Raw genomic sequence first — 25793 nt, forward strand, 5'->3', positions numbered from 1 at the left:
GAGCTCTGAATGCCCGGGGGTTTGGGATGCCCAGCGTTTGGGATGCCCAGGGGTTTGAGGGAGCCAGGGTGTGCAGCACATATACCAGGAGAAGGGCTGGAGAAGATGGGGCTGGGACTCATATCTCCAACGCAGTGAGGCGGAAAGCAACGGGGCCCTGGCTACGAATCAGGGCCCACCTGCACCACCTTGGTTGAGCCAAGCCTTTGGCCAACCTTCTCGCTCCCCCCTGGCTGGACGGGAAAGGGAAAAGCTCCCCGGCGCTGCTCAGCACCCAGCCGGTGCCGCGAGGTGCCGGGCCCGGCCCCGCCGTGAGTCAGCAGCGCCGCACACCCACCCGGCCCCGGTGGAAGTGACGGCGCGCGGCGGCGGCGCGCGGCTGCGTGGGTGCGGGAGGTTACGGCGCTGCCGGGACGTCTGCGTGCGGGGACGGGGATTTCAGCGCTCGCTGAAGAGTGCGTGGGAAGCGAGCGGAGAAAAGCGGAGTGAAAGCAGGGGTTTGTGCCAAGGGCTTAATGAGAAGGTTCCCACGGGGGGGGGCGGGGGGGAATAACAAAAAATCAAAATAAAGCTCTGCACTTCCCCGTGACGAGGCTTTGGCAGCCCCTGAATAGAGGGGGCAGAGGGTCGTGCCGGTTGCTGCCCACTCCACAGCCTGCCCCACAGCCCCGAGGCCCGCACCCAGCTATCCCCTCACCCGGCTGCGTGCACCGAAGCCTGCCTGGCAGGCAGCCCCCGGCCAAGGGGTGCGCATGGGCTCCCACCCCGTGCCAGGCCGTCGGGCCAGAGCGGGCTGCAAGGAGCCCGGGGTGGGAGCTGGGCGCGTGAGACCTGGTGCCCTGTGGTCCTCGCACACCTCCGCCTGCCCCCTGCTCAGTCCCATCCCCAAACACAGCCCCGCTGGGGCAGGGTCTCCCCCGCAGCCTCTTTTAGGAGGGGGCATTCCCTGCTTCCTCCCCTGCTCAAAACCCAGCCTGCGGGCAGGGCAGGTCGCAGTTTGGTCCCAAGAGGTTCTGAACCACCACGGCACCGGGGCCTGGCTCTGCCCGGCCCAGGACGGCTGCAGGGAGCACCCACCTGAGCCCCTCCGTCCCACGAGGCCAGCTGGGGCTCTGCCCCTCGGGGCTCCGCGACACCCCGGCCGTCCAGGTGAGCATCCCACCGCTCCCCCGGGGGGGGCTCCCCCTGCCCCGCAGCCCCCCGGGGGATGGAGGCGGAGGTGCCGGTGTTTGCACAGCCCCAGCGCTCCGCAGAGCCGCGCTCCCGTTTGTTTGCTCTTCTCCTGCATCTCTTTCGCAAATGGTAACGAGGCAATAAAAGCCGGGCAGAAACTGCCTCTGCGTGCTGGGGGGGCGGGGGGGAAGGCAGCGAGCGCACGGCTCGCACCCGTTCCGCGCCTCCACGGCTCCGCTCCGGGTTTTCCTCCGCCCGCCGCTGCCGCCCTGCCCGCAGTGCCCCGGCGGCGGCCGCCGCGCCCCGGCACCGGGAAAACCGGGCCTGGAGTCGTCCGGAACGGGGCCGCTCGGGGAAGCTGCGGGGCTGGGGCGTCGTGCGGGGCGTGTGCGCGCGTGGGTGCGCGCGTGTGCGCAGCCCCGTGCCCGCGCCGCGCCCGTGGGCCCCCACGCGTGTGCGCCCCGTGCCCGCGGTGCCCCCGCCGTGGGCGCGCTGCGTGGGGGCGCGCGGGCGGCGCCCGGCCGCGGTTCCGCGTGGGCGTGCGGGGGCCGGGCGTTCCCGCGTGGGCGCGGCGCCCCGTGCGCGCCCCCGCGTCTTACCGCGCGTGGGCGTGTGCGCGGCGCCCCGGGCGTGTGCGGCACCCGGTGCACACGCGTGGCCGCGCCGCTGCCCCCCCCCCCCCCCCCGCCCCCGCCCCCTCTCGCCGCGCTCACGGCACCGACACCCCCCCGTCCAAACCCCCCCCCCCGCCTCTCCCCGGCGGCTGCAGTTTCCTCTCCCGCCAGCAGCGAGCAGCAAGTGGATGCGCGGTCGGGGCACACGCGCGCACACCCGCACACACACGCACACGCACCCGCGCGCCCGGCAGCAGGCAGGCAGCGGGCGGGCAGCACGGGCTCCGCGGGGCTCCCGGCCCCCCGCCGCCGCATGCGGGCCCCCGCGGCCCCGCCGCCGCCGCCCGCGGCCCCCGCGCCCGCCCCGCCGCCGCCCGCCGCCGTCTGATGAGCCGCGGCCCCGCCGCGCCCCGCCGCCGCCCGCCACCATGTACCTCGACCCGGAGGCTGCCAGCGCAGGTGAGCCCGCCGGGGGCACCGGGAGGACGGGGAGAGGGGGGGGGGGGCACCGGGGGTCGCCGCCGCCCCCCCCCCGCCCAGCCCCGGGTTGCCCGCACCGCTCCCCACCACCGCCGCCGCCGCCCCCCGCCGCCCTCCCCGGGCTGCCCGGCTGCCCCCTCGCCTCCCCGGCTGCGGCTCGGCCGGAGGTCCCGGCCGGGAGTTACGGCACTTTGGGGACAAAGTCACCGCCGCGGCTCCCAGACGAGTCACCGCCCTGCGGAGCCGCTGGGGCCGGGGCTCCCCGGCCACCCCCCCGCCCCCCCCCACCGGCACTGCCCCAACCCTCGGGGCCGGCGCCCCCCAGCCCGGGCAGCGCCCGGAGCCCGAGGCTGAGCGCCCGGTGCCGTCCCCGCAATCCCCTCCCCAGCCCTCGCCTCCCGGGGTCCCCCGGCCCCTTTCCTCCAGCGCCGCCACCACCGCGCCAGGGCTTGGGGAGGGGGCTCTGGCCTCCGCCGTTTTGCTGAGCTCATGCTCTGAAGGCATCGCTCGGCCTCGCCTCGAGGGCTCCGGGACACCGCCGGGGTGGTCTCAGGCGAGGGTGGCAGGAGGGATGCCGCTGGCACGCGGCGGCTCGCCGGGTGCTCGCACCCTTGGGGTCCCCGGGCCCAGGGAGAGGGCAGAAGGACGGCGTGTCCTGCGGTGGCAGGGGACGTGCCGGCGGGGATGTGGCGGAGCACAGGGAGCGCAGGAGCTGCCGGCGCGCCTTGCTGGGGCGAGCTGCAGGCAGCCGGCAGAGCCAGGCCTGCGGGAAGCGGCAGCGTGGGGCCACGCCGGGGACCGCCACGCACCCGTCACCCGTGGCGGGTGACAGCGCCGGCGCTGCCCGGGAGCTGGCGGCCCCGGTGAGCAGCCTTCGAGTGGAAGCTGTCATCTCCATGGGGCTCGGCGCTCCCGCCTGCTGCGGCACGGGAGCAGCTCGGTCCCACGGCGCTCCATCCCCACAGCCTCACCGGGATGGGACGCCCTGCGGACAGGGGAGCGCGACACCGCCAATGGCCTGGCCAAGGTCACCCGGCAGCGTGGTGGCAGAGGGGGGACGTGAGCCCGGTCCCCGCCGGCACTATGCGTGGCCCTTCCCTCCCAGAGCCCGAGCTCTGCGCCCGAGTTGATTTTCCCCCCGAACTTTGCACCTGCCCCCAGTTTGGCCCTGCCCCTTGCCCCCACCATGTGTCCCCCTTGGCACACGCTGGGCCACCAGCTGCTGTGCCAGGCTGCGAGGTTGCACGGCAGAGCCTGAGCTGCTGGGGTGGGAACAGGGCGCAGACCCCTTCTGTTCCCCCAAATCTGTCCCTGGCTCTCCCCGCACACAGGGGTGTCCCCACAAGGCTGGCTGCGGGGCAGCGGGGTGCTGCGGTGCCCAGCAGCAGGACACCATCTGCTCCGTTCATCGGTGCCCCTGCTTCCCTCTGCGCTGCTGCTCCGCTGGCACCCGCGTCTGCCCCTGCTCCTGGCAGCCCCTCTGGGTTTGGGAAGAGCCGGGCTGCGTAGGGTGCTGGGGGGCCATGGAGAACATGGGGGTGCCCTGGTTTTGGGAGAGACCCTTCTTGGGCAGAGGGTGTCGTCAGCCCTCCCAAGCCCGGTGCTGCGCTCGTCTGTGGGCAAAGCCCACCCGGGGGGCGCGGGGCGGTGGCGGTGGCCCCCGGCATTCCCTGTGTGTTTTGGGGGGCGGATGGATGTCTGGGGTGATTCGGGAAACATTGCCACCATCTGTGACGTGCCTGGGGCAAAGGAGCCTCAGAGGGCATGGAGCTGCCGGTGGGTGATGGGGGGATGCCCGAGGGGGCAGCTGCAGGGGGTGTTCAAAATCAGGACCGAGCCGGGGGGGCTTCCCAAAACAGCCACATCCTGCTGGGGGGCTGGGGGGGCTGCGCCGCTGGCAGGGCCCTTGCCCGCGGTACCGCGCCCTGCGGCGTGTCAGGGGGGCTGCGGCCGAGGGCAAAGCTTTGGAGATTTGGCTTTGAAGCCAAAGGTGCCCTCTGTGTCACGGGGACGATGTCCCCCACGCCGGTGCCCCCCCTCCCCACTGCCCTGCCACACGCCGTGCTGCCAGGCGAGATGTCCCCCCCGTCCCTGCTGCCAGTGCCAGCTGTCCCCTCTCCGGGCAGCGGCTTCATCCCCACACACCAGGCAGGTGCTGGGAGCTGCGGCCGCCGGTCCCCACCTGCGTCCCCGTCCCCACGGGCTCCGTTTCTGCTGGCCCCTTGGGAGGCGGTGGATAAATAACCCGGTGCTGCGTGCGCCTTCCCCCGGCGCTGTCTCGGGGCGGGCTGCGCGCTGGCACGGCGGGTGCTGGGGGACGTCGGAGCGGGTGCCGAGGGTGGGACAAAAGCTGAGAGCCGGGTTAGAAAGGAGACGAAATGCCGTCAGGAGCACGGCTGGGGGCGGGCGGGGGGGCTGGCGCGAAGGGGCCGTGAGGAAGGGGGGAGCGCGGAGCCGGGGGAAGGCAGACAAAGAGCGGAGGGCTGGCAGCGCTCGCGGGCTGGCCAGCCTCGCTGGGAGCCAGGCACCTGCTGCAGCCACGCGTCCCGCACGGCGCGGGCACAGCACCCTTGTCCCCTGCCTGTCCTGCCCCCCCCCCCCCGTGTCCCTGCCTTGCTGGGGTTTGGGGCTCCCCTCTTTGCCGGCCCCCAGCCCCTCCAGAGCAGGCTTCGTGCTGCTGCCTGTGCCCCAGAGCATCCTCTACAGCCTCACCCCATCGTCCCCAGCTCTGGCAGCGCCCATGTTCCCCCCCCCCGGTGGCTCCATCCCATCCCCCATGGCAGTGGGGTGCCTGTGGGGGTGCTGAGCCCCCCGGGCTCTCGCTCACCCCTGGGTGCTGCCAGCTGTGGCTCCCTGCCCACCGCCCCCGAGCAGTTCAGCTGCCCACAGAGGCGGCGGGACGGGGACGGGGACGGGCAGGGCTGGCTGCGGGGGGTGCGGGGACGGGGACCGGGAGGTCTGGCTGATCCCCCCGCGCCAAGGAGCAGGAGAGGAGCTGGAGGCGGCTTTCCTCTGCCTGATCTCGCGGCTTTTCAGCCTGCCGGGGAAGGGCGGGGGAGAGGGGAATGAAGACAGATGCAGATAATATCGCTGCCACCCCCCGGCCCCTGGGGGCTCAGCTACAATATCTATTATAGATGAATTCAGCAGGGGAAGGGCTTTCGAAGAGCCGACAGCAGGGCTGGCGCGCAGGGACTGTGTGCAAAGGCAGAGCGCCAGCCGGGGCGTCGAGCGGGGGCCGAGCGGGGACCTGGGCTCCGGGGAACAGGGCTGGGGGGCCGGGGGCTTGCAGGGGTGTCCCTGGAGGGCTCGGGGGGCTCCTCCCGTACCCTGCGGTCCCGGCCTTCTCGCCGCGCAGGGCTGCCGTGCGCCCACCCGTGGGCTCGGGGTGCCCCGTGAGCGTGCAGGGTCCCCCTGTCCCCTCGCAGCGTCCCCGGGTGGCTCGGCTTGCGGCCCTGCTGCAGGAGGGAGCGGGTCACCTTGGGGGGAGTTAATGAGGTTTGAAAGGGAAGCGGCCGGTGGCGCTGACGGAGACGGAGCCGGGGCGATGGAGGAGGCTGGGGCGGCGAGGGAGGGAGGGCGCAGCGCAGCGGTGCAGGGCGCGGTGGGATGCACGTCGCCCCGCCTGCGCGCCGTGGGACACTGGAGGCTGGGGGGGTTGGTGGGTGGCAGCCCCCACTGCCCCATAGGGGACCATCCCTGCTGTCCCGGGGTCTCAGCACATAGCTAAGGGTGCAGCCTGGGGTCTCCCAGTCCTTCCGTGTCCCCAGGGCGTTCCTTGGGCTGTCATTCCCTTCCTCTTTCCTCCCCTCCCAGCTGTGTTTCTTCTCCTGCACTTTCCTTCCTCCCCCAGCACCACCAGCCTCTGTTTTGGGGGCTGCCACCATGCTGAGCATCCCTCGTGTGCTCGCAGCCCCTGGCACCAAGCCCTCCAAGGGGCTCCCATCCCCACGCTGGTGGCTAGGGACACTGCCTGGACAGTGCCGGGGGCTGCCAGGGGGCTCGCAGGGGTGAGGAGGAGGAGGGGGCGAGGCCGAGGCTGTGCATGCAGGTGCTCAACCGGAGTGTGCCTGCGTTTTGGGGGAGATGGTATGGGAGAAGTCAAGGTGGGGGAAGCTGTGAGGGACGGCACAAGGATGTCAGGAGGTGGGCTTGAAACAGGGAGGGTGACGCCTCGTGCGATGGATGGAAACCCACGGGCACAGAAAGTCCTGAGGGGCTGGGGGGGGCGGGCACTTGTCGGGAGGAGCAGCACGGTGGGGACCACGAAGCGCAGAAACCATACGCGTCTCCGGAAATCCTGAGCCAAAAATAGCCCGGACATGGGAGACCACTGGGGGAAGAGTGTGCTCATGTGCCAGATTCTGCCTCTACCACAAGCTTCTGCTCTGGAGTGGGGCACGGGTGCTCCTGGCTGCCGTGGGCATGGGGACATCGTGCCCTGGGGGCAGCAGGACCCGGCCTCACCGCCCTGCACGTGCCGTGTACGGTGGCAGTGCCAGTGACCGTGCCGTGCACACAGCCTGCACGCCAGGAGGGTTCCTGGCACCAGGATGGAGCAGTGCTGGTGTTGTGGGAGGGCATCCTCGTCTCCCAGAGCCAACGGTGCCACCTCCGGCAGCAGGCACCTGCCAGGCCCCGGTGTGTCGGCATCGCTGCAGCAGCAGGCATCTGAGTGCTGGGGGAGAGGGCTGGAGAGGTGGGGGGGAGGTCCCCGGGGGTCTGGAGACAAAGCCCCCCAGGGCAGGCTGCTCCACGTGGGGGAGGCAGAGACGGACAGATTGACAGCTCCGGGGGCTGGACAGATGGCTGGATGGAGAAGCAGATGTGTACGAGGGATGGATGGTTGGAGAGATTGATGGATGTGTTGGAGAGGGGGACGCACGGATAGACAGACAGATGCACAGATGGAGAGCAGACGCCTGTTCCCTTCCCTCTCGCCCCGGGCGCGCCTGGTGCGGTGAGCAGCGGCGCTCGGCGCGTTGTCTGTGCAGACGGGTGCCGGGTGGCAGGACCACGGCCAGAAACCTGCCAGGGTGGCGGGACGGCCGCAGGGCTCCAACATCCCTGCCACGCAGCCATGCTCCCCTCCAGGGACAGCGCTGGTCCCAGTCCCCTCCTCAGGGGGTTTCCGTCCCAGCACCCCGGCCGCTCTCCCCCTGCCCGCTGTGGGGTCCGGGTCTCGCCGCCCGCTGTGCCCATCCCACCCACGCTGCGCCCGGCATCCCGCACAGGAGCGAAAGCTGCAAATTCACAGCTTCTCAGCTGCAGCCTAAAAATAAGAGGTTTGGGAAATATCTAGCAAATGAGTGGGAGGATGAGCAGAGGAGGAATTAACGGCCTGGCGCCAGGCAAACAGCATCTGGGAAGCCCCGGTGTGGCAGAGCGGCCACCTCGCTCCCCGCCCCGCGGCCTCCGGCACGGCACGGCACAGCCCTCCCGCGGAGCACAGGGACGCTCTGAGACTGTGCCGGGCAGGATCACGCTCCCTTTGCTCCTCATCATTGCCGTGTCCCCTCTCCGTTCCCCCCATTTGGGCTCAGCATCTCGTCCTGCTGAGGCTGCAAGGCACGGCTCGCTTGGCACCCTCGCCCGCTCCCCCTCTCCGAGAGCGCGTGCGCTTCCGCTGCCGGGCTGGCGAGGCGCGGGGCTGGCGCGGGGCTTGGCGCATGGGGCGGGCGCGCTGGGCACCCGCGCCGTGGCGGAAGGCGGCTTGGCACGCGGAGAAGTTTCTCTGCGTGGAGCTGTGGCACGCCGGCTGCGGGAGAGGCTTTGATGGCGCTTCTCGAGAGCGCAGCAGGCGGGGTGGGGTGGGGATGTATTTTGGAAGCGGGGGGGGGGGGGGGGGGGGGGGGGAAGCTCTGCACAGCTTTGGTTTCTCCTCCCCAGGAATCGTTTGGGAAATTGGCTGTTCCCCTGGTTCTGCACCCAAAAACAAAGCCCTGCGAGGCTGTGCAGGGTGGGCATCCACAGGGCACCTGTGGAGCAGGCACCGGAGGTCAGAGCCAGCCCCGTGCCCACAGATGCTGCCGGCTCGCGCCCACCGCTCGCCCAAGCCCTTTCTGTCCCTGGGAGAGCTTCCCAGCTCCTTCCACCGGGGAGAGTGGCCAGGAGCCGCGATCCCTCCAGGTACCCCTCGCAGGTGCTTTGCCCACCCGCTGCCACGCGGGAGGCACTGCCCAGGGCCAGCGGTGTGTGGTGGCAGCTTGGTGACCCCGGGGGGGCTTTTGGTCGAGTCTGGGTCTGGGTCTGTCTGTGCCGAGCTCCAGCAAAGCCCATCTTGCAGAGCTGCGGTGCGCAGGGCCACGGAGGCATGCAACGCCACCCGGGCCAGGGAGCACCAGCACCCGCTGCCGCCCTTCCCGCCCCCCCGGCAGCACCGGTGCCGCCGCTCCGCTGCGTGTCAGATCCGTTGGCATCAGCACTTCTCGCCTCCGCCGGGCCGATCTCACGGCATCTCCGGCTCACGCAGCGCTTAGGAAACCATCATCCCTCTCGCATTTCCCTGCGCGCTCGCTCGTGCTCGGGAGTGGCTGGCAGCTCTGCAGCCCCCCCACCCCCCCAGCCCTGGCCCCCTGCTCCCAGCCCTTTCCATCACCGGCACACGCAGGAGACCCGTGGAGAAGGCAGCGCTGTGTTTGCCATCCACTCGCGGGGCTGCATCCCCACCCGTGCCACCCCCCCGCCCCACCACCCTGCTGCGCCCCAGGCAGCGCCCGTGGCTGGGGACCAGCCAGGAGCTCTGAGCTCAGCTTTTCTGTCTAATTAAGCGGCGCTAATTGCCCAGAAAACAAGTCATTTAAACCTCTGCTGCAGCGGAGGCTAGCGTTTCCCCATTGGTGCTGGGGGCGCGTGGCCCCACAGGGGGGGCAGGTCCCCGCTGGTGTCACCGGGGCAGGCATCGAGCATCGGCACTGCGTGGCGCCGGCAGGAGCCAAAGTCCCCTTGGTGACAGCACCCCCGATTTCTCCTGCCTAAGCAGGATAATCCTCACAGCCCTGGCTCCACGGTGCAGGCAGCACGCATCCCTTCCCGCTTTTCTTCTCCCCTTTTATTTCCCTTTACCGGATTATACTGGAGATGAACTTGACCCTGCGAGCACCGTGGCATCTCCTGAAGCTGCTGGCTAAGCCGGGGGGGTCACAGCCGCCACCGGCACGGGGTCGCTGTCACCGCATCCATTAGCTCGCCTCTTTTGGAGCAGCTGAGCTGGCATTTTCCAGCCTGGCCTTGCTCAGGGCGTGCTGAGCCTTCCCAAAGCCCTTCACTGTCCCGCCTGGCTCCCCCCTCCCTTCCCCTGGGGACACAGAAGGGACATGGTGGCCGGGAGCATTGCAGGGATGAGACAGAAGCTCAGCCCCAGCTGCTGGGGAGGCCAGCAGGGCGCAGGGATGCTGGGGACTGGGAGCACTGGGATGCCACTTCCCCTGCCCAGGGTCCGGTGCAGCGGCAGGCGAGGTGTCCCGCGTGTCACCGTGTCACCAAGCAGGTCCCAGGGCCATGGGGATGAGCAGCAGGGTGAGTTGGGGGGCAGAAGGAGAGCTCGCCCCCATCCCTGCCCACACCAGGCTGCCCCGTTAACCCGTGCCGAGCGCTCTGCGCCCCCAGCAGCTTCTCTGGCTGCAGTTTATAAATGTTTGAAATTAAGGGCTGGTCCCAAATTCCCTCCTAGGCAACAGTTGCTAAGCGAGTTTTATTCACGGGTCCTCGTGACCGAGCGCTGGAGCCCCCCCGGCCTGGTTTCGGAAGGAGGCAGCGTGTGTGTGTGGGCTGGGGCTGCCGGTGGTCCCAGGACCCCAGCCCGCAGGGAGCCCCCAGCCCCGTCCCCACCGCCCCGGGGCTGGCACTGCCACCTCGCAGCCTCAGCAGGCGCACAGCTCCGTCCGAGGCAGCCGCTTCTGGGGCGTTTGTAAAACTCCTCTTCATTGCCACCGTCACCCCTGCCTCTGTGTTTTATTCCCTCCCGAGGCCGGGGGCCACCGGTGCTGGGGCCGCTTTGTCACCCCTCGTCCTTCTCCGGGCAGCAGGCGTGGGAGCGGGGTGCTGGAGTCCCTGCCACGCACCGGGGGGATGCCGGGGCGCTGGATCCTGCCTCTCTGACTCATGCGAGCGCCTGAGCCGCTGGCAAATTTCATTACAATAACAAGGTCTGCGGGCGAATTAATTATTAACGATTATTGTTTAATATTTATACTGCAGCACAGCTACGGGCACGCTCGCTCCGGCCTCGCTGCTTCCCACCGCTGGCTGGGGCGCGAGCGGCGGCCGGTCCCCACCCCCCGCTGGCAGCGGGGATGTCACGGCACGGATGCCACCGCAGGGGGGGTCCTACACAGGGGTGGGCCTGAGTGGGGCTGGGGTCCCACCAAACCTCCACGCTGCAGCGGGGAGAGGCGTGGGGAGGAGCGGGGTGGCACCAGGGGCTCTCGGCCAGGGCCGCCACATGGCCCCGGTGTCTCCCTCCCCTCTTGTGCCCGGGTCCCCATATCGCATTTATTGCTGGGGGGGAGCTCCCTGCGCCATGGCCCCCAGCGGTTTGACCAGAGGGGTGAATGCGGGGGGCTCTCGGGCTGCAACGCAGGGCACAGAGCAGGGGGACAGAGCGGGGGTGCCCTGGGGTGGCCGTGGGTGCCGTAGGGCGGCCGTGGGTCCCCAGAAGGGCCGTCCCTCCCCGTCCCCACCTCAGCTCTGCTCTGCTCCCCCACAGGGGCCCCCTCCCGCGATGTCATCCTCGTCTCAGCCATCATCACCGTCAGCCTTAGCGTCACCATCGTCCTGTGTGGCATCTGCCAGTGGTGCCAGCGCAGACTGGTAAGTGGCCCTGGTGCTGGGTGCCCACGGGGGGGGGGGGACAGCGGGGTGGCCGTGCCCCATGGGGGGCCGAGGGGTGCGGGGCTGCCTGCAGGCAGAGCCCATTGCCGAGCACAGTTTGCGGCGATGCCGGCTGCAGCTTTTATTTTGCTCTTTAGGAAAGGCGATAATTAAATGTTTGGGTGAAACTGTTTGTGCGGCATGGAGGGAAGTTTCCAAATACGTATAGATACACGCTTGTGACAAGCTGCAACGATCTGGCCCCTGTCCTGCTCGGCGCGCTCTTTCCTGCTAGAGCCCGGCGGGAAGGCAGCCAGCCTGTCCCCGTCCCCGTCCCTGTCCCCGTCCCCGCCGTGGGCTGTGCCCCCCAGCACCTCCTGCACCCCGGGGCGCTCGGCGTCGCTGAGCCCCCTCGCCACCCTGCCCGGCCCTGACTGCATTTCCTTCACAACGAGATCCAAATCTGGGTCAAGTGCTCCGAAGGCAGCGGTTTCTCTCTTGCGGCTCTCTGCACGGGAGAACCCCCCCGGCCAGAGCCCCCGCGGCGTGGCGGGGAGGGGGACCCAGGCCTGCCCGCAAAGGGAGGCGGCGGCTCCTGCGAGCGTGCCCGTGTGTGAAACGTGGGAGGCGAAGGGCAAAGCTGGCAGAGGAGCAAAGAAGTAGAAATCGGCCGGGAATACGTCCAGGCTGGGAACTGGAAGCCGTGTCCCCAACCCTCGATGGCACGCGGGAGCCATGGCCAAGCCGGCTGAGCCGCCAGCCCCGTGCTGGCAGACCTCGGGGGACGGTGGCGGCGGTGCGCCCGTGGGCACCGTGCCATGGACAGGCCCCGGGGTGCCGTGGTGGGGGCTGGTCTGTGCCCCCAGCCCTTCTCCCGTCCTGCTGCAGTCTCCGGGCACCTGCAGCGCTGCTCCTAATCGTTCACTAATCAGCATTAATTGCGCTCTTGTCCGCCCTGGAAGAGAGCGGCACGCCGAACCCACCGTAGGAAATCACAGCGCAGCGCCCTGATTACAAGCCCCAGTTAGGAGCGAGCGCGGCTTTGTTAGCATATGGCACCGCTTCCCTTCTGCTGGGAAGGTGAACTCAATTAATCCAACTTCAATTAAGCCTAAAATTACACACTCCTGCCCTGTGGCGGGGTGCAGGGTGCAGCTGCTGCTCCGTCCTGGGGATGGTGCCCAGCGTGGGGACAGAGCCAGCCGCTGGGCAGGAGGCACCCACGGGAGGCCGTGAAGGCGAGGGTAAAATTTGGTGCCAAAGCAATGGAGGGCACGAGGTGGAGCCCCCCCAGCCATGGTGGGGGCTCCATGCTGCCCGTGACCCTCTGCTGTCCCCATAGGGAAAGCGTTACAAGACATCCCTGGAGACCGTGGGGACCCCAGACTCCAGCCGAGGCCGCAGCGAGAAGAAAACCATCAAGTACGTGCCAGGGCGGGAGGAGAGGGGCAGGGGCTGCGGTGCCAGCGGGGGTCCCGGCACAGCCACAGCCCACACAGCGCCCTGCCTGCCGTCACCTGTGTGGGGACACCGGGATCGAGGTGCCCCGACCCACCCAGCCGCGGAAGGACCCTCCTTGGGGACAGAGGTGGCTGTCCCCTCTGCTCCCAAAAGGGCGTCAGCGGACGCTTGCCCAGCTCTCTCCCGTGGGCTCGATTTTAGGTTGGGGAGGCTGGGCGCTGGGTGGTCCCCCTGTCGTGCCAAAGCACCCCCCACTCCTGCAGTCACCCATGGGGAGTTATCGGCCTTTGGCGTGGGCGTCCCCAGCGGTGTCCCCGGGCTGGGCGTGCTGAGCCCTGCCCCACGGATGGAGTGCCCCGCAGAGCTGGGACCACCAGGGGCGTGTCAGGGAGCGCGGAATTGGGGTGCATATGGGGGGCTGGCAGCCAGGGGCCCCCGGCTGCGCTCCTGCACCCCCTGGCACCGTGCAGCGCCGCGAGGATGGAGCGCGCTTCGCCCTGGGCAGAAAACAGCCACGGTCCCTACCAGGGCTGCCGCAAACCCCAGCCTCGGTGGGGTGCAGACACCAGAGATCCCGATCCGGGACGGGGCCACATCCCACACGGCTCTGCCTGTGCAGCCGGCAGCATTTTGGGAGCTGTGCGAGGACCGAGCGCTGCTTTTGTTGCTCGGTGCCAGCAGGAGGCACGGGATCCGCTCCCATCTCCCCACACTGGCAAAAGGGAGGGGATGGGGGGGTCCCAGCATCGAGGTACCCGGGCACAGCCCCCTCCCGTCACCGCCGCTCGTCTCCCACCCCCCTCTCAAGGCACAGCGTCGGCCTCTGGACCCGGCTGCCGAGGATGCCAGGATGCGGCCCCCGGCCCAAGCCCACGTGCGGGGTCGCAGCGCCGGCAGCTCTCTCTAACCCCTCTGCGTCCTTCTCTCCTTCCCAGCCTGTCTCTCCGCAGCTCTGCCCCGCTCCATCCGTCCATCCGTCCGCCTGCCTGCCTGTCCGTCTGTCCGTTTCTCTCCGCAGGGCTCGGCCGCAGCGGCTGGCCGGGGGCGGGGGGCTGCGCTCCCCCCGGCAGGAATTCAGCTTCTCTCTCTTGTATTTCCCTCTTCTTTCTCCCCTCGTCTCCGGCCGCTGTAGCGATCTAGACAGAGACTTTTGGAATAACAATGACAACACAGTGCAGCAGAAATGGAGCTCGTACCCTCCCAAGGAGTTTATACTAAACATTTCACCTTACGCCCCGTATGGTGACCCGCGCCTTTCCCTCAAGTGAGTTTCTCCTTACCGGGCTTGCTCGCGTCTAGTGAGTACATGGGCAGCACCCACGCGCCTTCCTCCTCCTCCTCCCCCCGGCCCCCCATGGGCAGCCCCATGGAGACGAGCAACCCCCCCCCACCCGCTCCCCGGTGCCCCGGGGCCCCCCGGCAGCACGGGTTGGGGTTGCGCGTTCGGGACAGGACCCCGGCCCGGGGCCCCTCCGCCTCCTCCCCCCCTTCATTTTGGATTTTTTTGGTTCTGCCACCTCCACAAGCCCCCCCCCGCGCACCCTCCGGCCAGGGGCCTCCCTTTTCTTTTTTTTGCAGTGCTGATGTCTCTCTCTCTCTCTCTCTGTCTGTCCGTCTCTTGTCTGTCTGTCCACCTCTGGCTCTCTCTCCCCCATCCTCGTCCCCCCCCCCCCACCCCGTTCCCCATACAAAACGGCTCCCCCACATGTCCGTCTGTCCGTCCGGCCCCTCTTCATGTCTGTCTGGGGGGGTCCGACCGCCGGCCCGGCCCAGTGGCTCTCTGTTATCAGGGGCTAAGCTGACAGCGTCGGCCACCGCGGGGTTGGCGGGGGAGCGCGACGGCCGCCCCGGGGAGAAGCAGCGCGGCGGCGAGGACGGCATGAGGAGCAGCATCTCTGCCCACAGCGAGCCCAGCATGGGGAAGGCGGCGAGGGGCCGCTGGCACACGGTGCAGAGCCACTTGGCTGCAGGGAAGCTCAGCCTGTCCAAGTGAGTGAGCACGCACGCTCCGGCACAGCACCCCCCCCGGATGGGTGCCCGGGCTGGGGGCAGCAGCTCGGTGATGCCCCTGGGGCAAGAGCCGTGTCCCCACAGCACGGGGACGTCGTGGGGATGCGCGGCGCCGCCAGCCCCGTCCCCACGTGGCGCTGCTCCTACCCGTGGTGCTGCTGCGGGACCTGGCACCGGCACCTCGCCTGCAGCTCTGATGCTGGGGCAGATCTGGGCAAAGCTCGAGGATTATCAGGGCTAGGGGAAAAAACGGCCTTCGTGTAGGACTCACCAGCCGGAGAGGCTGGGAGCACGTCGGGCGTCCTCAGCTTGCGACCACCGACGTGGCCGTGCGGGTGGGACCACGCTTCTGGTCTCCGCGCCCCCCACACTGGGCTGCAGCAGCCCCTGCTCGCTCAGGCGCTGAGCCTAGCACCGGGCAGTGGCGAGCATTTTGGGCATGCTGGGACGCACCGGGAGGCGAGAGGGGAAGGAGAGCGCAAGGAGATGGTCCGGCACGGGACGTCTCCCTGCGTGGTGCCAGCAGAGAGGGGAAATCCCCTGGGGCAGCGCCCAGCTGCTGTGCAAGCGCGCGCCCATGGGTGGCTCAGCACCGCCACGGCAGGGAGTCAGGCAGGGGCTGCGGGTGGCTGGGAGCCAGGCAGACGGACGGATGGACGGACGGACAGCTGCCGCCACGGGCTCCGCTCGCACAGTCTGGCAGGGGCAGGGTTAAGGGGACGGCTGTGATGCCCGCAGGCTTTTTCAGCATCTTTTCTGCAGAGCCTGCTCGTGGTCATGTTTTGCTGCGTTTCAGGTGTTTTGGGGGGGGTTCTTTCATGCTGGGCATCCTGGGTATGATCCGTGCCGGCAGCAGGCTGCTGTGCCAGCCCGGTGCCACCATCCTACGGCCGCTCGGAGGCCCCAGGGGATCCCAGGCTGGGGACAGGGGGTCGATTTTGGGGGGCTTAAGGGGGTTGCAGTGCCCCGTCCCCAGCCGGCTCCCGCATGGCATGGTGCTGGCAGAGCCCGCGCCTCCAGCTGGCTCGGGGCCGAGCAGAGCCAGATTTAGTTTCCTGTGACGGAGAGGTTGTAAATTGAACTAATTTAGGATTTGATAGGAAACCGAAAGGAGGTCGGCGGCAGGCGCGGGGGAGGCTCAACACCCCGTGTGCCTCCAGGCCCCGGCCATGGGGCCGCATCTGTCCCAGCTCTCCACTCCCCTCCCTCTCTCTCTCTTTCTCTCACCTCTCACTCTTTCTTCACCTCTTTTTTTTTTATTAATTTTATTTTATTTTATTCTCCCCCTCTCTGTTTCCCCACTGCTGCGATGCACGACGGCACAGCTTCGCCCCACGGTTGCAGCCATCGCCCGGCCAGCCCCAGGGCAGCGCAGAGACCGGGGTTGTGGTGGGGGGGCTGCTGCTGAAGGCGACTCTCCTGTGCCGGGGGGGCTCCCCGTGCACCGAGGACCCCCAGAGGGCTTTTGCCAGGCTGGTTGGGCTGCACACCCCTTGTTCTGGTGGGCTGGGCGGCTGCTGCAAAAACCCGCTGTCAGCGCTGCGTCTCCCTCGAGCCGCTCTGCACGCCAGCGGTGCGGCCAGGCGCGCACCCGGCCACGCATTTTGTCCCCGTCCCTGTCCCACCGCTGGTACAAGCCACGAGCTCCGCGAGCTCCATGGGCATCGCACTCCTTCCCGGGTCTGCGCTGGCTGCGCCCCGTGTGCCTGCAGCCCCGGCACGGGGCTGGCTGCGTGGGCAGTGATGGGCATCCCCGCCGCTCGCCTGCTCGTCCCCCCTCACCGGCGGGGCAAAGCCCATCCGTGTTCCCCGGTGCTGCGTCCCCACCGCCTCCCTGCTGCCTGGCTTGGCCCCGGGGACACCCGGCTTGCTGCCCTGGGGCTCAGTCCCCATCGCTGCAGGGACCGCAGCCGGCACGGTGCTTTGGGGACGGTGAAGCTGTGAGACTGGAGTGCTGGGGCTGGGTGCTGGGCTGGGAGGGACGGGGACGGGGCTGGCTGGCTGGCAGCACGTGAGCGGGCGCCACGCGGGCACCGAGGGATTCGCCTTCACGCAGCAGCCTAATTAATTAGCTCACAGACGAGGTCGGTCGGCCGGCACGCTGGGAAGGCGGCGCGGCAGCAGGAGGGCACCGAGCCCCTCGCCGCCGGCGCCCGGGAGGCAGCAGCGGGGCGGCCGGCGAGATGGCGGCAGCGCGGGAGCCTGGCACTGCCGGGGAGGCCGTGCCGCGGCCGGGAGGCAGAGGAACCGCTCGCTGCAGCCGCTGGCCCCTGCCGGAGCGCTCCCTGCGCTGGGGCATCCTCTCTCTAACTCTCTTCTTTTCCTTCCTCCAATTTTGCCCCTTCACCTTCTTCTCCTTTCTCTCCTCTCCTCTGCCCTTCCTCTCCCTAAGTTTCGAGGACTCCACCTTGTCCACAGCCACTACCCTTGAGTATATCCCCACCTCAGCAGGCGACCCCAAATGCCAGAGGCCCCGCACGCTCATGCGCCAGCAAAGTCTGCAGCAGCCCCTCAGCCAGCACCAGCGAGGCAACCACAGCCAGCCCACCACCAGCCAGAGCCTGGGCCACCTCCAGGCCCACAGCGGCTCCTCCGGTGCCGGCAACCCCCGGGGCTCCCGCGGCGGCCAGGGGCGCCAGGGCATCGCCGCCGGCTCCAAGCATCGGACAGCTGGTGGCCGGAGCCGCTCCAACCCCGGCAGCTGGGACCACGTGGTGGGGCAAATCCGCAACCGCGGCTTGGACATGAAGTCCTTCCTGTAAGTTCGCTCTCGGTCCTTTCCTCTCCCCGGCGGTGCCTCCAGGCTCGGGTAAACGCTGCGCGCGGCTGGCGGCGAGCGCCGGGTCCCCCCTGTCCCATCGCTGCCTCCCTGGGGGCCGGGACTCCGTCCCCAGCGCGGGGGGCTGGGGAAGGGGGTCCCAAACTCCCCCGGCTCGCCTCCCACCCTGGCTTTGCCATCTGTGGCACCCGGGTACCCTTCGCTCCACAGGGAGCACGGGGATGCAGGGATGCTCCGGCTTCGTCCCCGGGGCGGTGGGGGTGACACTGGGGGGGCAGCCCCCACGCAGGGCGACCGGCTGCACGGCCCCGATATCGCCGCCTGCCCGCCTGCCTTCCGCTGGCTGTGATCTGCACGGGCAGCCGGGTGGGAGCCGCCGGAGGCGTGTGATCTTTAATCTGCCTCAGACGCAGCTCCCCTATCAGCGCTGGCTTTTCAGCCTCCAGCGGCGAGGACTAATCTGCGCCCCGCGCTGTCCCCATATCTCGGCACATGACATCGCCGCTGCTCGGCACACTCCGTCCCCTCCTTCCTCCTCTGTCCTCCCCACGGTGCCCTCCGCTGGCCCCTGACGCCCTGGGGGGTTCCTCCCAGCTGCGCACCCCCCCCCCTTTTATTTGTCCCCTTCTCACCGCTGGTGGGGACACCTCCGGCAGCCCCGCGGCCCCTCTCCGCCCCGCCGCGCCGCGCAGCCTGTTTTCTCCCACCGGCAGCCTCCTCGCCGGCTCCATTTGCCGGCTTCCTGATTTATAGATGAGGCTCATTAGCCATCCCCAGGGTCGTGTTCCTCTCTGTTTACCCAGCCTTGCCGCCGGTTCCAGCCCTAATTGGCGGGGGGGCCCCGCGGAGCAGGGCCGTGCCGAGCGTGCGGCGCTTCCCCGCCGCAGAGCCGCTGCCGTTGACCGCCGCCGCGCTGCGGAGCCATTAACTTCTGCTGCTTCTGCTCTTTGCTCTGTTTACCCTCCCGCCCGGCTCCCGGCACCACGGTGCGGGCGCAGTTTTGGGCCCCGGGATGCCGTGCTGGCGGCACCGGCCGAGGACAGGGGTGGCCGTGGTGCTGGGGGCGAGTTGGGCAGGAGCCAGCACCTTTCTCCCCGCAGCCCTCGCCCGTCCCAGACGCCGTTTCCTCCGCAGGGGCCGGTGGTGGAGTGCTCCCCACGCTGCCGTCCCCGGCTGTCCCTGCCCGCGGGGCCACCGCTGCAGCGGGTCCCCCGCCTGACGCTCTGTTCTCCTCTCTCTTTCTCTCTCTCCCGTTCTGCTTCCTCCCCGCGTGCGGGGCCGCCTGGGCAGGGAAGGCCGGATGGTGGTGTTATCCCTGGTTTTGGGACTCTCAGAGCAAGATGACTTTGCCAATATCCCCGACCTGCAACCTGCTGGGACGCAGCCGAACCAGCCGAACGCTCAGGGGGACAAGAGGTATGAGTAAGGAAGAGGGCAGTCCCGCAGCAGGAGGAGACCAGGGCCTCACCCAGGGTGGAGGAGGAGGAGGAGGCCGGCCTCGCGGAGCGCCCAGGTTGGAGCGGCCAGGCAGCGGGCACGGCGACGTCTGCAGATGCTGGCAGCTCTCCTCGCCGGCCCCCGCGGTCCTGCCACTGGAGCGGCGACGCCGAGCAGACCCCGACCCCTTCCTCCCCCTCCTTCCCTCCCCGCCTTCCCTCCGTCCATCCCCATCCTCATCGCCGCCAGCGTCGTGCTGTCTGCATGCCGGGGGGGCTTGGGGCGGCCGTCGCACCGAGCAGGGCAGAGACGCCGTGCCAGGAGAACGGGGGCGTGCAGGGAGCGGGCACGGCGTGGCCAGGCTTGCAGGGACCCCATAAAGCGTTGCCAGCTGAGACGCATCGCATCCCAACGCGCTTCTCATCCGCCACTGGTGCCCAGGGGTGGGCAGCACTCCCTGGGACGTGCGGCCCCACCAGGCTCCTTGCCGGGGGCCGCCCAAAGCTCCCGCGGCTGGCGCCGGTGGCAGAGCCCGGCCGGACCCGAGCGGCGAGGAGCAGAGCAGCCCCGGGCGGTGTCGATGCCGTCTTTGGGGAGGTGCGAAGCAGGCGGGTGCTGCCTCCCCGCGTGATCAGCGTGTTAATGAACCGGCACCGTTCTCGCCCACCGGCTATTTTTACCCTGCTCGGCTCAGTTTCGCTCCATGTTTTAGCACTTCCCCCCCTACCCAGCGCCGCGCAGCCGCTCGCAGCCCCGTCCCCGCCATCACAGTGCGAGCATGGCCGTCATGCCTCCATCTCCTTCCCCTGCCCCCTCGGCCCCGTGGGGCTCGGCCGGCGGAGGGGACAGCTCCCCACCGGCACTCCTCCGCCTCGAAACGTTTCCTCCGTCCCCATCTCTTGGCTTCTTCCTTCTAGCCCATCCCCAGCGGCTCCAGCCAAGCGCCTCAGTTCGTCTCCTGTGCCTTTGGCCAAGCTCTCTGTCCACCCTGCTCCTCTCTCTCCCCTTCCCTCCCTCCAGGCTGGCCATCCCGTGGTGGAAGACGCTGCTCCTCCTCCTCTCTCTTGCTCTTCCTCCCTTTCTCTTGCTGGCCCACGACCGCCGCTGGCGCACATCGCGGCCCAGGCAGCTCCAGCGACACCACACCTGCCTGGCCCCGCCGCCGCTGTCTCCTCCGCCTTCACTCTGTTTTTAACCTGACTTTGCCTCTCCAGCTCTCAGTTTCTTCATCCTCCCCGTGCGCCGTCACACCTGTGTGAGGGGGCTGCCCACAGCCCCCGCCACCCGCCCACCCCCCCGGCGCCGCCTCCATCCCCACTGCTCCCAGGTCTCCGGCGTCTCCATTGGCGTGTGCCTGCGTGTGCTTGCCGTGTCGGTGGGCGTCCTGTGTGCATGCGTGGCTTTGCCACCCCGGGGTCAGCGCTGCCAAGGTCCGTGCGTCCTGGTGCTGCGCCTGTTGTCCGTCTGTCAATTTGTCCCCGTGCCTTGGCTTGTGTAGGAGTTGTGCCATCCCCGCGGCCAGGGCGCAAGTGCGTGTGCACGCGCACGTCCCCTCCTTCCTCAGGTCTGTCCCCACCGCCGTGTGCCTGTGTCCCCCGTTGTCCCTGTGCGTCACGGCAGCGTGGTCCCGGTGTGTGCCCGCCCGCCTCCATTGCTGCTCTGTCCGTTTGCAGCTCCCCCCGGCTCCGTGCCCCGCATCCCCGCAGCCGCCAGGACAGGCGCCCGAGACCCGTACGGGGCCAGACGGGGTGGGTGTTCCGGCTGCAGAACACCAGGGAAGGTGGCCCTGGGTCAGCGGTGACCAGAGAGGGGATGGTTATCAGCCAGGCACTGAGCTGCAGCACAAAGCGCCGGGGCTCGGCCACACAGCCAGCACTGGGTGGGCGCAGCCAAAGCTGGGGGTGCTGGAGAGGACCCCTGGGGCCAGGAGGTGGCCGGGGGCGGTGGCTGCGCCTTGCTGGGCTGACGGTGTGCCCGCTGAGCTGGCCGTGAGGGACTGACCTGCGCACTGGCACCGGGCTGGCACCGCCAGGGATGCCCACAGGCTGCTGTGGGTGGCCGGCATCTCCGCAGCCCGGCTCTGCCTGGATCCGGCCCACCGGGGCACCCCAGGCTGCGGGCATCTCCTCGGGGTCCCCCCGGCCCCGCTCTAGGGCGCTGCTTCTCTTTCCCCAGGTTGCCAGCCGGCGGCAAGGCGGTGAACACCGCACCCGTGCCCGGGCAGACGCAGAACGACGAGTCCGACCGCAAGACGGAGCCGCGCTCCTCTGTCTCCGACCTGGTGAACTCCCTGACCAGCGAGATGCTCATGGTGGGTGCCACGGGTGGGCAGGGGTGCCAGCCTCTGTCCCTCGCCTGCGCCCATCCGGGCATCCCCTCGCACCCCCCCCGGCAGTCCCAGCCCGTGCTGCTGAGTCCCCGTCACGGGGAGCTGTGCCGGGGCCGTGACGGGCGGGCTGTCAGGAGGGATTTGGCTAATTGGTGCTCCCCGTCCCCGCGGAGCGGAGCCAGGAGTCATCCGAGGGGACGGTTGTGGGTGAGACGGGAGAGGCTGATGCCCGCTGACAGCTCCCGCCGCAGGGCCGGAGACGCCGGCGCTCAGGGCCCTGCACACGCAGCTCCAGGGCGGTGGTTGTGGCTCCAGCTTGGCACGGCGCGGCCAAAATGGCCACGAGCTAGACGTCCGCCACTCACGACCCCTTCTTCCCCCGCCACAGCTCTCCCCGGGCTCCGAGGACGATGAGGGCCACGATGGCTCCAGCCGGGAGAACCTGGGCCGCATCCAGTTCAGCGTCGGCTACAACTTCCAGGAGTCCACCCTGACCGTCAAGATCATGAAGGCCCAGGAGCTGCCGGCCAAGGACTTCAGCGGCACCAGCGACCCCTTCGTCAAGATCTACCTGCTCCCTGACAAGAAGCACAAGCTGGAGACCAAGGTGAAGCGGAAGAACCTGAACCCGCACTGGAACGAGACCTTCCTCTTCGAGGGTAAGGGCCGGGAGGGACCGGGATGGCAGCGGAGCGGCTGCCGGGCCCCGCCACCCGGGGCAGGCTCTCCGGTGGCTGCCGGTGGCGAGAGGGGCCGCCAGCTACTGTCGGTGCGAACCTCTCCCAGCTCTTGGGCTGCCTCCTCATCGCCTCCGTCTCCGTCGCAGGGTTCCCCTATGAGAAGGTGGTGCAGCGGGTGCTGTACCTCCAGGTGCTGGACTACGACCGCTTCAGCCGTAACGACCCCATCGGGGAGGTGTCCATCCCCCTCAACAAGGTGGACCTCACCCAGATGCAGACCTTCTGGAAGGACCTGAAGCCGTGCAGCGACGGCAGCGTAAGGCCCGTGGGGACAGTCCTCGGGGGGGGCTGCCCCCGTCCCCGCAGTGTCCCAAAGGGGCCAAGTCTTGGGGCCACCCTGGGGGCGCGTGCTGGCTCGGGTGCTCCCGCGGGGTGTCAACACGGGGCTGCTCGTGCCACGTCGTCCCCATCTAGCAGTTACAGAAAGGCATTAAGTAGCCCAAACCAAGCGTCTCATTTGGGGTCAGGCTGAGATATTTCAGGGAGGTCTAAAATTAAAGTTTTCCTTTTCTCCTGCCTCTAACAGGAGCAGAAAACATCCCGCAGGGGGTGGCCCCAAAAGCATCCCACTGGGGATGGCCCCAAAAAAGGTCCTACTTGGGACGGTCCTGAGATGTCCCACTGGCGATGACCCCAGAAATGTCCGCCCCCGAGGGTGGCCCCTTTTTCTCCTGCCCAGTCCCAAAGTCCACCTTTGGGGTGGCTCTGGGTGTCCCCAGCCCACCACCCCGGTCCCGTGGTGGGACACGGAGGTGTTTGTGCACCTGGAGGGGCTGGGGCCAGGCTGGGCGCACCGCAGCGAGGAGCGGGCGCCTTTGGGGAGCCCGTCTGGGGGCGGGGGGGCCCTAACGGCCTCTGCGGCCCCCCCAGGGAAGCCGCGGGGAGCTGCTGCTGTCGCTGTGCTACAACCCCTCCGCCAACTCCATCGTGGTGAACATCATCAAAGCGCGGAACCTCAAAGCCATGGACATCGGGGGCACGTCAGGTACGAGCGCCCCGGGCATCGCCCCCCAACACCCACTCGGGGGGTGCCGGGCCATGTCCCTGTGCCTGGCAGGGGCTGAGCGCCGCGTGCTGTCCCCCCCGGCAGACCCCTACGTGAAGGTGTGGCTGATGTACAAGGACAAGCGGGTGGAGAAGAAGAAGACGGTGGTGATGAAGCGGTGCCTGAACCCCGTCTTCAACGAGTCCTTCTCCTTCGACATCCCCACGGAGCGGCTGCGCGAGACGACCATCGTCATCACCGTCATGGACAAGGACAGGCTGAGCCGCAACGATGTCATCGGCAAGGTGGGTCCGGCCCCAAAAAACGGACGGGTTTGATGGACGCCGAATCCATGCGGCGCTCGGCTCGTTAGGGTAACGATGACAAACGAGCGCAGTCATCCCCGTTATTGCCGCAGAGAGGCAATTAGCCCCTGGCGCGGCAGCACCCGATCGAACCCGGGGAAAGGGAGGGAGGGGGGGAACGACACCGCGGGTGAGGGGCGGAGGTGCCGGTGTCCCCGAGGGGGCAGTCAGAGGGTCGGACGGACAGATGGACGGCGCGTGACGGTGCGTGTCCCCGCAGATCTACCTGTCCTGGAAGAGCGGCCCCGGCGAGGTGAAGCACTGGAAGGACATGATCGCCCGGCCCCGGCAGGCGGTGGCACAGTGGCACCAGCTGAAAGCCTGAGCCCCCCCCCGGCCCTGGGGCAGGACAGGGGCGGGACGGCGGTGGCCCTGCGGTGGAGGGTGGGGAGCGGATGGACAGATGGACGGAGCGCCCCCGTCCCCATCCCCAGCGCCGGGCAGGTCTCCTGCGAGTGCTTCCAGCCACCGTCCCCAGGGCCCCGCCGGCCCACCCCCACCAGTGTCATCCCACATTTTGGGAAGCTGCCGGTGCGAGGGGGGGTCCTGCCTCACCCCCTTTCAGCCCAGTCAAACCTCTCCCAGCCGCCAGCGTCGCCCCAGCGGGAGCCACGTCCTGCCCGGGGACGTCCCCGCACCCTGCCCCGTCCCATCCCGCTCCCCCCCCAACCCCTGGGGCACCCAAGGGATCGGAAGCCATGCCACAGTTCGTTAGCCAAAGCGGGCACATCTGTCGCTGCCTCCAGCGGGGTTTGCTGCTTTACCTCCGTCCCGGCACGTCCCCCACACTCCTGATGCCACTGCGTCCCCCCTGCAGTGGCACCCAGGGGTGCTGCACCCTGGCCGTATCCCCACGGGGTGGCCTGGGGCCCGCACGAGTGCCCAACGGGGGGGTCCCGCGTGAGGATGGAGCGGGTGCCACCGTCCCCACGCCATGCAGAACGGTGTCCTTGTCCTCACTGTTGGCTGCCGGGGGCTGGCACCCAGCGGTGGCGCCCCCAAGGTGCCCGCGCCTCCCCATTGGCTCCCCGCTGTCACCACGGTGGGTGTCCCCCATGTGCCAGGGACCGGTGGCGTTGGATGCAGCAGGATGGCAGCAGCGCTGGCTGTGACACGTCCCCGGCAGGTGATGCCACTCTGTCCCTCCCCAGGGCTCCCTGCTCCACCAGGGATGCCGTGACCAGCGTGTGCATGTATCCTCGAGGTGTCCCCATGCCAGGGACGTTGGCCAAGCCCTCCCGCAGCGGGGCTGCTGCCACCTCCGCAGCCATCTCAGGTAGGGCACGGCCACCCCCTGCCCACCGCGGGGACACCGAAGGGGCCGGGCTCTGCACCCCAGTCTTCCTGTGGCCACCACAGTGTCACCCAACACGTGCCAAGGACACCGCCCCGCCATGGGGACCAGCCTGAGACCGGGGTGCCACCACCTAGAGCACCACGAGCATCGTCCCTGCGTCACAGCGTCCCCGGCACAGGCACCCTGGGGTGCCCCGCCGCTGGGACACCCCCACGAGCATCGGTGCCATCCCTTCAGGCTGAGCCCCAGCCACCGGGGTCGATTCATCGCATGGGGGAGCCTGCGCCAGACCTCCCCAAAAAAAACAAGGAGCAGCCATCAAGGGGATGCTGCCCCCCCATGTCCCCCGCCCCGGCTGCCTGCCCTCCTTCTGCCACAGGGGACTCGCTGGGGGGGGACAAGTGGCCCTGGGGACACGGTGGCACCGTCCCTGTCCTGCCGCCAGCAAGTGTCCGGCAGCCACCGGAGACCCCCCCCCCCCGTTAGACCATTTCGGACAATCTGGAGAGAAGTCATAATTCTGCTACTACAGTAATAATAATGCTTTTAGGGACATTTGTATTTTTACCACATTTCTCTCTTTTTTTAACATAACAGAGGAGATTCACGCACCTGGGGAAGGGGCTGCAGCTGGGCTCGCGCACAAAGCCAAGGGGTGGCAGGGTCCCCAGTGCCAGGCACTGCGTCGGGCTGTGCCGGGGTCCCCAAAAGCGGGGTCTGTGGGCAGGGGTGCCCGTCCCCCCCTGCCCCCCCTGCTCCTCGGGGAAGGGTGGGCTCCCCGGGGCTGTGTGTTCATTTTTAACTCTAGAGCTCTTAGCCGTTATCTTGTTCAGGTATCTCTCTTCTTCATGTGACGGTAACATCCAACTGGTGTGTAAAATAGAGAAAAAAAGAAAAAAAAAATGAAAAAAAAATGAAAAAAATGAAAAAAGAAAAAAAAAAGATGAAGCCCAGAGCGGCCGGCGAGCGGGTGTGCTGCGGATGGGGCGCACTGGGTGATCCCAGGAGGCGGGGGCGGAGGGGGGGCACGGCCCCGGCGGAGGCAGGGGCGCCTCTTTGCAGAATCCTATTTTTGGGGAGCGGGGCCCCTCGTTTTCTGGAGGCAGCCCCTGCTCTCAGTAATAAAGGACAGTCAGAACTGCCAGCGTGCCTCGTCTCTGGGCTGGGGGGGCCGGCCTCGCGGTTCCCCGGTGGCTGTGCCAGCAGCGGGTGTGGGTTGGGGGGGGGGGGCAGGCTGGGGGTCCCCAGGGGGCTTTGTACCCGCTGGGTACAACGCCACCGTGCCCAGGGCCATCCCGCCAGGGCGCCTGTC

At 68.8% G+C, this 25793-nt stretch overlaps 1 protein-coding gene across 7 annotated transcripts; it reads left to right on the forward strand.

Moving 5' to 3' along the window:
• Positions 1-1954: 1954 nt before the first annotated feature.
• Positions 1955-25625, forward strand: SYT7 (synaptotagmin 7). 7 transcript variants are annotated; one of them, XM_066998832.1, is made up of 13 exons: positions 1955-2246; positions 10975-11078; positions 12421-12500; positions 13672-13803; positions 14313-14528; positions 16942-17307; positions 18619-18744; positions 20941-21076; positions 21483-21753; positions 21921-22090; positions 22705-22819; positions 22925-23124; positions 23405-25625. In XM_066998832.1, exons 1-13 carry the CDS (start codon positions 1976-1978, stop codon positions 23507-23509), a joined length of 2292 nt encoding a protein of 763 aa, XP_066854933.1. In that variant the 5' UTR covers positions 1955-1975; the 3' UTR covers positions 23510-25625. The 7 variants fall into 7 exon arrangements, with proteins under 7 accessions (XP_066854933.1, XP_066854934.1, XP_066854935.1 ...); XM_066998833.1 differs by lacking the exon at positions 18619-18744; XM_066998834.1 differs by lacking the exon at positions 14313-14528 and having other exon boundaries at positions 1956-2246.
• The last annotated feature ends 168 nt before the right edge of the window (positions 25626-25793 follow it).

Source organism: Anser cygnoides, chromosome 5, assembly GCF_040182565.1.
Source record: "Anser cygnoides isolate HZ-2024a breed goose chromosome 5, Taihu_goose_T2T_genome, whole genome shotgun sequence".
In the NCBI taxonomy this organism is placed as follows: Eukaryota; Metazoa; Chordata; class Aves; order Anseriformes; family Anatidae; genus Anser; species Anser cygnoides.

Coding starts and splice junctions, on each gene's coding strand:
- SYT7 (XM_066998832.1), top strand. CDS start 1,976: ATGCGCGGTCGGGGCACACGCGCGCACACCCGCACACACACGCACACG. Junction 14,529..16,941: donor GGGAAGCTCAGCCTGTCCAA/GTGAGTGAGCAC, acceptor CCTCTCCCTAAG/TTTCGAGGACTCCACCTTGT. Junction 17,308..18,618: donor TTGGACATGAAGTCCTTCCT/GTAAGTTCGCTC, acceptor CCGCCTGGGCAG/GGAAGGCCGGATGGTGGTGT.